Source organism: Molossus molossus, unplaced genomic scaffold (assembly GCF_014108415.1).
Source record: "Molossus molossus isolate mMolMol1 unplaced genomic scaffold, mMolMol1.p scaffold_m16_p_13, whole genome shotgun sequence".
In the NCBI taxonomy this organism is placed as follows: Eukaryota; Metazoa; Chordata; class Mammalia; order Chiroptera; family Molossidae; genus Molossus; species Molossus molossus.
In genome coordinates, this window is record NW_023425348.1 from 81880494 (window position 1) to 81897066 (window position 16573).

The window sequence follows — 16573 nt, forward strand, 5'->3', positions numbered from 1 at the left end:
ATCAATGGATTATTATTCTCAATTCCTCATAATCTCTGTTATAAACTTACACATGTACACACTTTGTCTTGGCCTAAGGCTTGGCCACCTACCTGATTTGTTTGACCAGCAGAGGCTTAAAATGTGTTTTGGGAGTTTTGCCTGTTTCTTGCATTCAGGTTATAAGCCATGAAATAAGTATGCCCCTGGGAGCTGCTGCCCCTTCATGCTAGGTCTCAGAATGAAAACATTAGGGGTGGATCTAATCCAACCTGCAGTGTGGAGGTAGGACCAGCCAACCCACAAACTGAAGTAGATATGGCTGGCCAAGTCCAGCCTAGATCAGAAGAATTTCAGGTGATCTATAGACCCAATTGGAAAATAAACACTTAGTGCTATAAGTCTCTTAATAAAAACACTGGTTTGTTACACAGAACTGTTACTGATACCACTGTAGGCTCTCCTGTTGGTGAGGGCATGCACCCCTGCATATGCCTACATGGCTTATAGCCATGTAGACCCCACACACAATGGACTAGAATTAACCTAGTGCTACATCAGACCGAGCTCCACCATGAAACAAAAACTCTAGACATTGGCTTTGCTTCTGGCTCCACTATGGAACTTTGCAAACCGAGGGATATAACTACATGCAAATAAAGCTTTTTACCACATCTCATTCTCCATTGGGGACCTCCAGAAATGCTTATTCCAGCAGTGCCCCCAAGAACTCCACTCCCACTAGTGATGGAGAAATTCCACTTGTGCAGTTCTCTGATATCATTATGACAACAGCTGACCACTACACCCAGTAATCTTACACCTAAGAATTTATCCTCAGGCAATCACAAAGAAACAGATTCACATACAAAGGTGTTTATCATAGCAATATTTACATTAGTGCAAAACTGGAAATACCCTATCATCAACTAATAGAGGAATAGTTAAATAAATTATGATCTAGCCAGACCATTAAATATTTGAAGCTATTAAATACCATGTTTTTAAAGAACATTAAAAAATGTAAGATTTTCATACTTTAAATTTAAAAAGCATAAAAAACAAGATGCATTGTTTTTAAAAATTATCTACAAGCAGAGAAAAAGATCAGGTGGATAAAATAATTCATTTAAGAAATACAAATATTTTTCTGTGCTGAATATTATCTTATACTTAATATTATACTAAGTACTATACTCAGAATAAAGTAAGACAAATATGTTCCCTGACTTCCTGAAAATCACAGTCTAGTAAGGAAGACACATATTTTTAAAAAGTCACATACATGTAATTACAAATTGTAATAAGCCATTGTGGCAAAAATTACTAATTATCCCTAGTATGTTCCCCCTTCTTACTCAGTATTAGAGTCCCTGAGTTTTATTTGTTGATGGCCACTTGGAATAGATTATACTTCTGACCTTCTTTACTCCTAGTTGACCAAGTTCTGACCAATAGGATCTAATTGGAAGTGGCCCACGCAACTTCCAGTAAACATCCTTAAAAATAAAGAGCTTGCTCCTTGTTGCTTTCCCCCCTTTCTACCAGATGGAGTAGCTATTTTGGACTATGATGTGGAAGCTTCACACTGAGAATGGCAGGGCAACAGAATAGGAGGAGCCTGGGTTCCCTGACACTGTAGAACCACTGTCACCAGCCACAGTCCACCTACAGTGCTTTTAACATGAGAAGGAAATAAGAGTCTACCCTGTTTAAGCCATTTTCACTTTGAGTTTTTAGACATTCACAGCTGAACCTAATCCTAAATGGCAGAGCTATTAAGGAAAAATGAAAGATTCAATGAGAGATTATAAGAGAAACAGTTGATTTTGACAGGAGGAAGGGGTTTCAGAGATAGGTCCTCAGAGAAAGTAACCTTTAAGCTGCTACTGATGCCTGGCCAGAACTGCACCAGGTGAAGGCAGGTGGGGTGGCAAACTGTTTGAGGCAGGGGAAAGAAAAAAATGCAACTACTATGGCTTAAGCCTGAATCACCATCACAGGGTCAAGCAACATACTTTGGGATGTTATGATTATTTCTATGATGAATGAGAATGAAAGCAGAGCACAAAACGACCAAGTGCTTTGGCTTCCAGCACCATAATCTCTACTCTGACAAACAAAAGACCACATATGCATCAAAAATGAGGAGGGAGGAATGCAGAATGAGAATAAACGATGTTAAATAAATTAATAATTGCTTGCATATTTCAGTATTACTAGTGTTTAAAATAGTTGGATTCTCTGATTAGAGTGGTTCATATACCATGAGGAGAATGTCATTAGACTTTTAAATGCTAACTATCCCTGAAACAGACATGTTTGGTGTTAAATTTTTTTTTAATATTTCTTGTCTATTTCTGATTATAAAGGAAACATATTCATTGTGGAGAATTTAGCAAATACACATAAGAGTATAAAGAAAAAACGAACTACCTGCAAATTCATCACCTTCCAACAATACTTTACACAGATACTCTTTTATACACATTTACACACTTATACACATATATACCTACAACACACTCAAAAAGGGGACTGTAATGCATATTAAGTTACATATGCTTTTTCACTTATTTTGTCATAAGCACTGTCCTAGGTCATGAAAACATTTTTGAAACCATGATTTTTAGTGACTATATAACATTTTTCTGTAGCCAATCAAGTCTGAGGATTTCCTGAGTTGAAAGCTGTCAACCTGACCCTGTGGGTCGAGAAGTTGACTTCAAAATCTGTCATGGAAAGTTTCTATTCAGAAACCTTAAGTTATAGTTGGGATACACTGGAATCTTTCTAACCAAGAATTCAGTGAAATTCATTGAGTTTTAGCCATGAAGGATGCTCCCTAAAGACCATATTTTCCCAAACTAGCAACCCATTTCATAATGTCTTGAGAAAGAAATTGAATAAGTATCAAAGATTGCAGTAGCAATAACAAATAAAAACTAATAAGTGTGTACTGTAGGAATTAATGACTACCTGCAATAGTCTTTTTTTTTTTTATCCTCACCCGAGGATATTTTTCCATTTTTTGTTCAGATAGAGTGGGAGGGGGAGAGAGAGAGAAAGAAACATCAACGTGAAAGGGACACATCGAGTGGCTGCCACCTGCACAACCAACCAGGACCGGGGACAAACTGCAACCGAGGTACGCGCCCTTAGCAGGAACCAAACCCGGGTCTCTCTGGACCACAGGCCGATGCTCTAACCACTGAGCCAAACCGGCTATGGCAGTCTGTTTTTTAATAAAGCAAAGTAAGAGAATGTATGCATCTATTGCATAATTATGTTTTCAAGTAGATATAGAAAAAATGAGTATAGAAAAATGGATATAGACAAAGATTGGAAAAAAAACAATGACAAAGGGTTAATCACTGTTAATTCTGGAATACAACATTCTTTGAACTATCCTTATTTAAAATTTTTCTCACAATGAAAAAAATTTAATGTTAAATTAAAATATTAGTCATGTAAGTAAGGTAATTCAGATTTTAGTTATTAAAGTTGAAGGAAAATCATTATGGTTTTCCCAGAGGCTAAGTGGATCTTATGAGGAGAAAAAACAAAAAGCTGGGCATTCAGCATTAGGAGCTTGCTCTAAATTAATACTATTTTAAACTAAATATCAATGTTTCATGTTGGAAATAAGTCTGAGGAAGGACGAGCTTTTGAACTTTATAGCTGTGTTTCCTTCAAGTACTGTCCTACCTAAATAACTATACATTTTCTGTTCTATCAAAAAGACTGTTTTAATAATAGTTAAGCAAATAAAAATTGCAAGATTAGCCCTGGCCAGTTTGGCTCAGCGGTTAGAGTGTTGGCCTACGGTCCAGAGAAACCCGGGTTCTGTTCCCACTAAGGGCACGTACCTCGGTTGCAGTGTGTCCCCGGCCCTGGTTGGGTCGTGTGGGTGGTGACCACTCAATGTGTCCCTTTCACGTCGATGTTTCTCTCTCTCTTTCTCTTCCACTCTCTCCCTCCCACTCTATCTGAACAAAAAATGAAAAAATGTCCTCGGGTGAAAAAAAAATTGCAAAATTACATTTCAGTTTCTGACTTTAGTTCTCTTTACTGATGCTAAACCCATTTTTTTAAATTCTAGTTTCTAAAATCCAAGCTTAGTTCAGATGACAGAGTCTGCCACTTGATAAAATATCTTGCTGAACATAAATGATTGTAATTTTCTATTAAGCTAGGTCCCTAGTAGGAAAAAAAGAAACAGTTACAGAAATAAACTAAATCTTTATATCAGTGCTCACAAACAAAAATTTTAGATAAATGTAAATTCTTTCTAATTCCCCCATTTTCCTCAAATGTAGCCTTAGGTTGTCTTAACTTTGTGACAGCATCCCCCTCCCCTACTCCACTAATCAGTTCTCACCTTCTCTCCCTGGTAGAACACGTGAATTTTTCAGCAAATGACTCATATATTGGCATCTTGTCAAACTAACCCTGAAACTGTAAGGAGGCTCAGCTCTAACAGAATTCTAAAGCTAGAACACTTTCACTAACACACATCATTTTGACTTCAGAGAACTGACTCACTATCAGAGCCAAATGCATACTAATAAACTCTGTTTATATTTTTCCTTAAAAAATGTTCTCCACCATGCCACCTCCTCCCAATTTTAGTTTGGCAATTCCCTAATCTAAAACACCTCCCATCTCTGGAAAAGATGAAGAAATGTAGTAGCTTAAAACAGGAGCGAGGAGAAAAAAAGCAGTTGTTCACTCAGCTTGGAAAGAGATTCTATTTTGAAACATTAACAACTCATATCTATTCCATATAGTTCTTAAACTTTATTTCTCCCCTTAAGTGAAAACACAATACAACATACAAACACAGTAAAAAAAAGTGTCTAGGAATAAATTACTCTCATTGCTATTGTTTCACTGAATAAAAGTTTAAAAAACAACAAAATCAATTACTGAGAACTGTTCAGTCAAAAATCTTCAATGAGGTATCATTAGCATTAATTATCAATTGCAAATCAACTAATCATTTTGGTTCACACTTTTACCTTCTCCAAGATAGAAAAATGCTTTTAACCAGAGGAAGGGTCGTGGGGAAGGAACAAGAAAACAACGATTTGTCAGATTACCACAGACATTTACTTATAGCTGTATCAATTGTCACACTCCACCTGGTGGCAGGAGCTGCCTGAACTGGTGAAGTAGAGATCATTGTACAAGAAATTCCAAAAAATACTTTCCAGATGTCCTTGGAAAAAAGCAAGATGCTCTTCTCTTGCCCTACATAGAACAAATCTAACAAGATTCAACCAAAGTTTTCCACATAATAGGTCGACAGCTAATAAAAATAAACATAAAGGTATAACAATAATCAAAATAGGGGACCTACATTTATAGCGATCTATTTACAACCGTCTCTCATATTAGTTAAATGTCATTTCAAACCTTTAGAACAGGTAACAAGGCACATCCAGCAGCTACAAGATTCTCTATCACATATTCCCACTAACCTTCTTTACCTCTTTCCCCTACGGGTAAAATATAGAGTTTAATTAACACAATTAACAGCAGCTTGCCACACTGCTTTTAGATATTTGCCAGTAACATACACTCTCATGGGATACTCTAGAGACTGATTTCAACCAAAAATAAAAATAGATAAACAGAGCTCAAACAAAATTAAAACTGAGTCTGGCTGCCCACACTTATTTTCACACATGAGGAAAAATAGCAGTTCTCCTAGAAGCCTCAAGCAGACATATCTTTAGAACACAATGTTAAAAATATGCCCCCCGCCCTTTTCCCCTACCTGTTTCTCACTCAAAGCTGTGATTTTGGCTTGGAGTTCATGAAGCTGTTTCTTTAAATCAGCATTCTGATTGGAAAGAAAAAATATCTGTGAGAAAGATATTTCATTTGTTAACAGAATAGTAGCAAGAAGACTTTATGCATATTGCATTACAAATGATGAAGCAACCTTAAGCATTTAGCCAATCAAATTCGTCATGCGTTAAAGTGTAGTCACATTACCACTAACTACCTAATGCATGGATCCTAAATGTAGGATCCTTACACTAGAACAGGGGCAACTCCTTTGCAAATGTTTTATATTATAAGAAGTTTTATATTTTAGCATCTGTAAAACAGCACACCTTTCTACTAAAAATATTGTTATTCTTTACCAAAAGTATCAGTTGACAGAAAACCTAAAGCTCCACTAATCAGACAAAAGCAGGAAAATGGGAGTTGTAAGTACGCATACACTGCCTGCTTAACGGCATTATCAATAAAGATAAGAGGTTTGTTTCTACTTGCCCTCTCCCTTATTTAGTAGAGCACATTTGTTATTTTAGCCCAGATTTGAAAAGCTGTCAGTGCTGCAACTGCCTTAATACTACATCATTCAAATTAACACAGTGACTACCAGGGCATTTTCTCAGTTTTCAAATTCTAGGCTTCGAAAAAGAATACTATTTTAAATGAGATACACTGAATATGCTTGCCTTTTATTTAAGTGGGGGAAAAAAATCCAAGATTTAAAAAGCAAGATTAATGCTTAATATAGGATAGCCTACTAGCAGACTGAACACCACCCAACAAGAGACCGCTTTTTCTTCATCGTCCCACATGCAATTCTTTCACTTAGCCCTGCCTGGTCTTCCACCAGGTTGGGGCACACATCCTCCCTCTCATGTTTACTCCACATGGTCTTTTTTCTTAAGTGTATATATCTCTCTAATGAAATCATCCACAAGATTGTCCAACCATTTACTGCCTCCTCTGATTTTTCATGTTAAAACTGCTGTTACATGACCACCAGGAATATGGAAAATGCTAAAGTTTTCTAATAATATTCCAGTTGCTGATAACATAGGTTGACACATTAAATATAAAAGAATCTATTAATCCAGGATCTACTGTGTCTTCATTCCCTAAATGTAATTTAAATAATATATTTAAAAAATAAAGAAACATGGAGAAACTTCTCAAAGTTGTTCAAGTGTCAAACAAATTAAGTGTGGGCTATCAATGGAGTGTGTTAAAACACAAGAGTTAGGCCATAGCGTGCAAAATTTTTTGAAATGACTATTATTCCTACTTCCAAAAATCAATCTGCCTCAGTACCATTCCTCAACCCAAGAATTTGTTTTACTTAAATTTACAATGAGGTATGTATGGTATGTTTAACAAGCTAGAGATATATACACATATATCTGAGTACCCATCAATGGGTCTAGTTGTTTTATGAACAGATTATGAGTCAACAAATGCAATGAAGAAATCCTAAGAGTCTGATAAGTACTTTCCATACTTATGATCCACGGTCTAATGGCTGCAAAAGAGACACTGCCTGAACAGTAAATATAATTGTGAAAGACAAGATAACTTCTTAGGAAGATTTCTCTTCAGGGATAGAGAATCAAGTGTCAAAAACTCCTATGAGAATTTAAAGAAAATGTAACATTTGATGGATGAAGGGCTCTTTCAAAAATAAAAATTTTTGTAATGCTTTTTAAAACTTATTCTAAAATTCTTACTATGAACATAGTGCGAGTAAGTATTTAAATGTTCTATACTATATCTCTACTATAAACTATGAGAAAATAAGGATGGTTCTGGGCTATATTCAATAATTTTGAGATCATTAAAAACCTCACAAACTGATTTTGAAAAAATGGGTTTATGAAAATGAAATTTAAGCTCTATGAAGAGTATTAACTCTCAGTCCCGCCCCCATCCCAAATACTCGAAGCAATGAACAAAAGCAAATAACAGTAACAAAGATGAAATGATAGCTATATTATAAGAAAATGACTAAATTTTTCTAAACCCTTAAAAAATGAAGACTAATATGCTGTAAGAGATAAGATAGTTTTTAAAACTTAAGTACTAGTCTATATTTTAGTATTTTTATGGTCACTTTGTCTTAAGTTATTTTTATTTTAAAATTAAATGAATAAAAGTAGTCTTTTACCTGTGGATCCTGCTTCATTTGAGCAACCAGTTTCTGGTAATAAAGAGAGAGAAAGAGCCATCAGTCTTATATATTAACTCACTATGTCTAACCAGGTTTGGCCCCCAAAATCTAGAGTTTTAAGTCCACACACAAAAAATGAGCAACATCACGAACAGAACCAAAAGCTTCTTTATCTATATAAAAGATTAATAAGACATTTCTCTTAATATAGGGGAGGAAATCGAACTACCACTTTATAGTTGAAATGAAATGCTCCTACTTTTTAACAAATCCAGAGGTGGGATGGGGTTGGGGGTGGACTTTGAAAGGCAATTTAAACAAGCTGGATGTGCCAAAAGCCAAACATCTCCTTAAAATGTTGTCATTGTCCAGAGTCCCAAATAAGGCCTAGAAAGAAGCTGCTTCCACATAAAACAGGCCTGTTTATATACAGTAAAGTGGAGAAGGAGCATAGTGTCAGATGTGACTTTGCCACTGTCTTCTCTGTAGGAGGACGGGATATGCTCAGTGAGGCAGTAATGCTCAGTCTTTGAGAGTAAGGAAGTAAAGGAACAATAATGCAAAACTCTACCTACCTGGGTTCCTCTGAGAAGGAGAGTGCTACCAGAGTACTGAATGAGAAAGACCTTTACTAAGGAAAGCAGAAGTCCAAACAAATAAAAAACAAAGAAAAATGGATGTTGTCTAATACAACCCAACTTCTAAAAGCACCACTACTCAAAGGTAACAACCTGGAACAGAAGAATCTGAAGGACAAAAGAATATCAGAAGGCTGATTCCTAAAAGTTATCTGGGAATAAGCTGTTCCTCAAGTGAATTTTTCATATAACTGAAAATCTGTCCCTCTTTTTGGATGACAAGGCACTTTAAAATTTTTTAGTCATAAAATAAAATCTTTCTAAAACATATTATATACTTATCTGCCTTCTTACATATAAAAATGTCAGCTTTTATTGTATAATCTTTGGTAAATGACTTCTAACATTTATTCTACGTGGTCAAAAGGCTACTTCAGGTGCTGAGCTACATTCTAGATAGCTGAGGTTGCCAACCATGTGACTTCCAAATTCACAAGGTATATATGTTACTATATATGTTACTATATACTTCACATGTGACAATAGTAACTCGTGTACATCACAGTCTTTTTTTTTTTTAAATAATTTTATTTTATTTATTTAAAAACATTTTTTTTCTTTATTGATTTTTAGATAGAGAGGAAGGGAGAGGGAGAGAGAGACAGAAACATCGATGAGAGAGAACACTGACTGGCCACCTCTTGCATGCCCCCCACAGGTGATCCGGCTCACAACATGGGCATGTGTCCTGACTGGATATTGAACTGGCGACCTCTTGGTGCATGGGTCAACGCTGAACCTCTGAGCCACACTGGCCGGGTCACCCTAGTCTTAATTACAAAATAACACACATTCCAAGAGCTCAGTGAAATTGAACAACAAAGTTTTTATACATATACATTTTTTTTATCCTCACCCGAGGACATTTTTTTTTTTTTTTTTGCATTTATCTTCAGATAGAGAGGGAGGGAGAGAGGAAGGAACAGAGACAGAAACATCAATGTGAGAGAGACACATCGAGTGGCTGCCACCCACACAACCCCAACCAGGGCCGGGGACAAACTGCAACCAAGGTACATGCCCTTAGCAGGAACTGAAACCGGAACTCTCTGGTCTGCGGGCCGACGCTCTAATCGCTGAGCCGAACTGGCCAGGGCTACATATACATTTTTTACTAACGCAGCTAAAGGCTATCCACACTTTTCAATGAAAAAACCTTTGGTTTTCCTTTTTGATTTGGTTACCAAAGAGTTGACTACTATACTAAAATTGCCTTTTGAAAGCTGAAAATGATTTTTTTCCATGACACTGATAGCCACACTAAATCTCCACCTCTGAGGAAATAAACTAACTTTTCCATCTGTAAGCAGTCAAGCTGCATTTTACATCATCAGTTAGGACTGAACATGTTGGGCAACTTAACTAGACCATCCAAATCCCTAGTGACTTTAAGCTGACACTGCATTATCAAACTTAAGTTACTTTCTATAGCAAGAATACAGTAATTTTTCATGAGGATATACTTTATGCCAAGGGTTGGCAAACTATAGCCTACAGGCAAATCTGGCCATCCACCTGTTTTTGTAAATAAGTTTTATTGGGACACGGCCACACCCATTCATTTCTATATTGTCTTTAGCTACTTTGTCTGTACAGCAGCAGAGCAGAGTAGTTATGACAGAGATCATAAATGACTTACAAAGTATAAAATATTTTAATTTACTATCTGGCCCTTTACAGAAAATATTTGCTAACCTCTGTTTTATACAATTCTGTTCCAGGTACAGTAAATACTCTGCAAGTTTAAATATGGCCTTCATCAAATCTACATAAGAATCATCAAAAAGGCAATTTCTTAAAAAAAAAAAAAAAGATGCCCATCACAGGCCATTTTTTTTTTCTTCATTGATTTTAGAGAGAGAGTAAGGGAGAGGGAGAGAGGGAGGGAGAGTAAGAGAGAGGGAGAGAGAGCCCCCACTGGGGATTGGGCCCACAATCTGGGCATGTGCACTGACTGGGAATTTAACTGATGACCACCAGTGCGTGGATCGATTCTCAACCACTGAGCCACAACAGCTGGGCACAGGCCATTATTATTTAAACTTTTATTCAACATCAGTAATGTGCACACTATTTCTTTTTAAACCATCTCCTTATCCATAAAGAATAAAAATCTATTTCTCTGACAGTAATACCAGGTAGTTTCACAACACACTTTCTATCCAGTAAACTCAATCTCAGCCGTAACTTCAATCCATAACTAGAAATGCACCAAGGGGTGCTTTTGCCCCAGCCTAATAGCCAGTGACTACTTCGATGTCCTTTCTGTCATCCCTGAACTGTCATGATCAGTGACCATGTAGGTTACCACATATCTCATCAGATTTATAAACAAGGCCTGTCACCTGGATTTATGGAACACTTAAATTTTTTAATCCTCACTCTAGGATATTTTTCCACTAATTTTTTTTTAAGAGAGTAGAAGGGGGGGTGGGGGTGGAGAGAGAAACATCAATTAACTGTTGACCTCCCACATGACCCTGGTTGGGGATCGGGAATCAAACCTACAAACCAGGTATATGCCCTTGACCGGGAATTGAACCCAGGACCCTTTGGTACACGGGCCAATGCTCTAACTGCTGAGCCAAACTGGCCAGGGCTTAAATTTTTGTTTAATAGAAAAGTATTCTAAATGTAACTAGAATAAAAATGTCTTACAGAGTTTATATGTTAAAAAACTATCAATCAACATGTAAATGTTCATTATTGCAAACACAAAATGTATAATAATTAAGGATGACTATAAATGGTATTAATTTTATGCTAAAAGACAAACAGTTAAATATATAAAAAAATAAACAGTTAATGTGAATATTAAGATAGTGTTTGGGATCACTTTATAAAGAATATTATATCCCTTTTGAGTCAACAAATGTAATTTTAAAATGTAAATTTGATTTTAAAACAAACTATGCATTAAATATTTTCATAATTATAATTTTCATAAAATTGGTATGCTTGAATTAATATATAAAACAAAATAACATTTTTAAACTCTACTTAATTTTTAGTAATTTAGGTCAATTTAGGTCATGAGTCTTTCAAGAAAGTCTTACTGGGACTTCTTCCTATCTTGTGAGGATGAACTAAAAGTAGAATGTCAACTTTGCCATCTCAAAATTTCTTGAGAGGAGGAATATCTCCAAAATCATATATAACTTCATTACGTTATCTCTGATCCATGCAAATTTCAGACTGATTATTGTTCTCTAGAAATTTGTTCTATGATGATGTTGGCTTTGAGCAAATTGTGAACTTAACTGTCATCATTTTTTTTTTTATCCTCACCTGAGGACATTTTTCCATTTTGTTGTTCAGATAGAGTGGAAAGGAGAGAGAGAGACAGAGAGAAACATAAACGTGAAAGGGACACATCGAATGGCTGCCACCCAGGGCCGGAGACAAACTGCAATGTAGGTACATGCCCTTAGCGAGAACCGAACCCGGGTCTCTCGGGACCATAGGCCAACGCTCTAACCACTGAGCAAACCGGCCAGGGCTGAACTGTCATCATTTGCCAGCAAATTCAGCTAAATTGGGTATTCAACACACCTCCTATGCTAAAATACTCTTGTCCAGGAAAAAGGCAATCTTGATTTTGTAAGCAGATTTTTATTCTCCTCAATTAGTAACAGAAGAAAGGTCAAATAAAATAAAATATGCTTATTTTATTATATACTAAACTTAAATAGATAAAACTCATTGTATACTAAACTTTCTTTTTAGTTATCAATTGATTTATTTTTTTCATTAATTTATTTTTGTTACAGATGTTTCTCCTTTTTCCCCCCACAGACACCCTCCTCCCCATCCCGCCCCGCACCAAGCATTGTTGTCTATGTCTAGTGGTTATACATACATGCATATAAGTTCTTTGGTTTATCTTATCTCTCCCCCCACACCCCTCTCCTCTGAGGTGTGTCAGTCTGAAACATACTCCTTTCTACGTCTCCGAGTCTGTTTTGTTCATCAGCTTATATACTAAACTTCTTCAAGGTACCATAAAAACAAAACACACTTCACACAGAGAAGCCCGCCTGTACACAGCAAACTATAACACTACTTACTACTGAGTAAGAGTTTAACAAGATCCAAAGCAGCAGCAGGAATTTCTGAACACACAGACTTAATGAAAAAAGTATGTTTGTTTGTGTGTGTGTGTGTGTGTGTGTGTATCTATACATATATGTGTATAGATATATATGCCTCTGAAACTTTCCTATAAGTTCTCATCCATTAATTCTGAGCAACTTGCAAATTCAGTAGTTATCAAAAAGCCCAAGGTATTCTTTCAACAATTTCAGAAATCAACCTTACATTAAACTATTCAGATAAAACAAAGGAAAATATACCTAAGAACAAACACCTTTAAAAAACACTTCTCTTCGTCTATTCCAACACTCTAAACATTCAATAGTAGTTAATGCATCATTTATCACTTTATATTAACCAAACATTACATATGTGTGTGTCTTGAATCTAGTACCACATTCAGAAAATGTATAGAAAAGAGATATAAAACAGTGATATTGTTTATACAAAATATGTTAATGATTTAGTTATTTAAGAATAGCTTTTTGTATTGGTTACAATTATATTAAAATTATATATATTTGATATTTAAATTATATTTAATATAATTAAATGCATTTTAATAATTATTATAGCATATAAACATAATCATTAATATATTTTTAATTTCCATATTTTAAAGGTTTAGCCTAAATACCTGAGGTAAAGTGCAAAAATTATGAAATTTGAAGTTTAAACATCTGTGAAGGTAATTACATTTTCTTTAACAACTGGAGTCAAGGCATAAAACTGAATGAGTAAAAACTTCACTATACATGGTAGTCAAGTCAAACATCTCATTTAAAATATGCAAGTTAAGTCATAAGTCACATGAACAAAGTCCCTCAGATGAACAAACAAACAAAAAACAAAAAAAAGAGTCTTTTTTAATACCTTTGGTATACAAAAAAATATTTTCAGTTCATTTTTGTGAAAAGGAAATCAGGAATATTTTATTGAAGTTCTTAATGGTATGTATTATCAATGAGTTTATTGAGTAGCGATAAAAAGCAAATGACATGAATATTGGACAATTTTCTGAAAGATGACCAACAATTTGTACTAAAAATCGGAGATGGGCCTGTTTACTAATCTTAGCCATTACTTAATAACATGATGAGTGAGAAACCAATAATACAACATACCTGGTGAACCTGAATTTCCACTTTAAGAGCTTCCTGTAGAGTCTGCAACTCCATCCTCTACCTTCTCCACTTTCTCTTATGTCTGCTAATTTTTTAGTTTCTTCAGCCTCTGTTTAAAATAACAAACTCCTCTTCTCACTGCAGCTGTAGAGATCAATCAATGATTTGGATTATTATGTTAGTTATAAAGAAAATATTCATGGTAAATATGATAAATTTATAGTAGTTGGAAAATATCTGATTCTTAGCACAGGGCAAGAAATTTCCCAAACAGATTTCTTTTGAAGATGAATAGTTTTGTACTGAATTGGTACCAAAACTTTCTGGGTTTTATTCTTTGAGTATTCGTCTACAGAACACTTCAAATAAGTAAGAAATTTTAAAAAATGTTTAATGTGGTCATGAAAACATCTATGCACCTACTACATGCTCAGCACCACACTACACACTAACTTCTGAGGATACAGAGCTGAACAAGCCCACTTCTGCTCTCAATGAGTTGGAAATCTAGAGAGTGAGACTACAATCATCCAGGACACACTGTCCTTAGAAAGAGACACAAAACAACAGGGTCATACATTTTTAAACATCACACAGAGTAAACTGGAAAGTTCAGGGTCTCTCAGAGGTTGCAAAAGGCCAGAGTACTTTTTTTATCTGGATGAACTCTTACTCTATTTTTTAAAATTTTAAATAGAAAAACTCTGTTTTAAGCTAAAGATTTACATTTAAGAAATTAATACTTAACACAAATACAAGGCAATGTAAATATTTTTTCCACAAAATTATAAAAGCGGTATTAAAAATAAATCTAGCCCGGCCAGCATGGCTCAGTTGGTTGAACATCATCCCATGGACCAAGAGGTTGCCAGTTCGATTCCAGGTCAGGGCACATGCAGCCAATGGATGTTTCTCTTTCATCAATGTTTCTATCTCTCTCTCCCTCCCTCTCTCTAAAACCAATAAAAACATATTTTTAAAAATATTAAATAAATAAGTTAAGTACATAAATAAATCTGTGCACAACAGACATTTCCAGTTTTACAATGAACACCACCTTTTCGAGGCTGCCAGTGCATCTTTGGCTGTGTTTGTAACTGCACATGCAGATAATGTCAAAAGTCTAGATTTGTGAATGTGAACCATCCTATCCTGCTCTGCTCATCACTACTGCAATTTAAATTAAATCAGTGGCTAATTTCTTTTAGTATATTTCCTTTTTTCTTGAATGTAGCTGTCGACATGATTTTAGGTATTCTCCCAAAGCAAAGTTTGCTTCTGTCTGAATAAATTTAAACTTTACTTCTTCGTACCTATAAAACTTGTAGTTAGAGAAACTTTTCAGCATTCTTAAAAACTGAGGAAAGGAACAATCAGGAAGCTAAAAGAATCACTACTCTCTAAACCAATTCAATGAGATTCATAATCTTTACACTTTCTAAAAGTATCTATGAACAAAGTCTATAGTAAATCTAAGTTTTCTTAAGACTTTTTTAAAACCTAATTTGACAGTTATAAAGAATCACTGACTACACAATATATACTTGTCAATATTAGTTTTCATTATATTTGCTTAACCTCACTAGGCTTAAAACATCACAACTGGCAATTTCTCCCCTAAGGCTTATATACTATTTTGTAGTACCAAAATACGCTAACCTAAAAAACAATAAATTTCAAAAGTGTAAAATTCCTTCAACCCCACATTTGTAGAGGCTAGAAAAGGATTATTGTACAATAATATTACAAACCAAAAAATGTATAAAGATAATATGTTTAGGGGATATAATTTGAAAAGAAGATATGTTTTGATGAACAAACCTGATTTTTCAGCTACTTATTATCTTAGAAAATCTTTGAAACTAAAATAAATAAATAAACGTAAGAATCATTAAGTTACTGACTTAGACCAAAGTTTTTGTTGTCATGCAATGTTATGTTACATACAAAAACTCACATGTTAAAACTACAGTCACTTTAATTTTAAATATTAAAATAATTTCCCTACTAAAATCCTTGACTTATGTACAAGAGTTCTTCCTGTAAACAGTACTTGAATTAGTTTTAATGTTGTAGAAAATGTGTCCAAAAATGATCTGTTACAATATTTGTCTAATTAAGAATCATCTTAAAGTTAAAGGGGTATTTTCAACATCAGAAAGGCCATATTTTATTTTACTGGTAGTAACATATAACGTCATAACTCAACCCAACTCATATAAACTCTGGAAACAAACAGGTTAAAAACATGGAGAACTCAGAATATAAACAAAGAGTTAACAATTTATAATTAGAGTGCTCACAAATTAATTTTTAAAAACTATGAAAAAGCAATTCACTGAAGAATAACAATGGCCAACAAACATGAAAAACACCCACCTTCAATAGTCATAGAAATGTAAATTTTAAGAAGATAAATTTGTCTATCAAACTGACAAAAATTTGTAAAAACCCGATACCATGAGCTGTCTATGTGAGTCAGGCGACACTTTCACAAATTTCCACTGATTATCTCTGGGGGGGTGGCACTAAGGATTATTTACTTTCTTCTTTTCAGAGTATTAATATTTCAAAAATTTCCATAAAAAATATGCACTTATTTTAAAATAACAAATAAATAAACTGAGGATTGCTAGATAAAGCATCAGAAAATTTTATACTGAAGAAACAAAATGTTCAGGAAATGACAAAGTAAAACCAAAGCTTAACCTGGAGGCTCTAAACGTCAAAGAGTGCCTAGCAGGGTAAGAAGCCTGCAACTCACGTTAATGAGGAGCTGACAGCTTTGA

General features: G+C 34.8%; 1 protein-coding gene across 2 annotated transcripts in view; it reads right to left on the bottom strand.

The window, feature by feature from the left end:
- PHF21A (PHD finger protein 21A) overlaps positions 1-16573 on the bottom strand; it is a 170709-nt gene that overhangs the window by 118691 nt on the left and 35445 nt on the right. For both annotated transcript variants that reach the window (XM_036259785.1, XM_036259783.1), the window contains 3 exons: positions 13785-13928; positions 7928-7960; positions 5762-5827 (listed from right to left, as the gene is read on the bottom strand). In XM_036259785.1, coding sequence (XP_036115678.1) covers positions 5762-5827; positions 7928-7960; positions 13785-13838 — 153 coding nt within the window. In that variant the 5' untranslated portion in view covers positions 13839-13928. The remainder of the gene's footprint in view (positions 1-5761; positions 5828-7927; positions 7961-13784; positions 13929-16573) is intronic.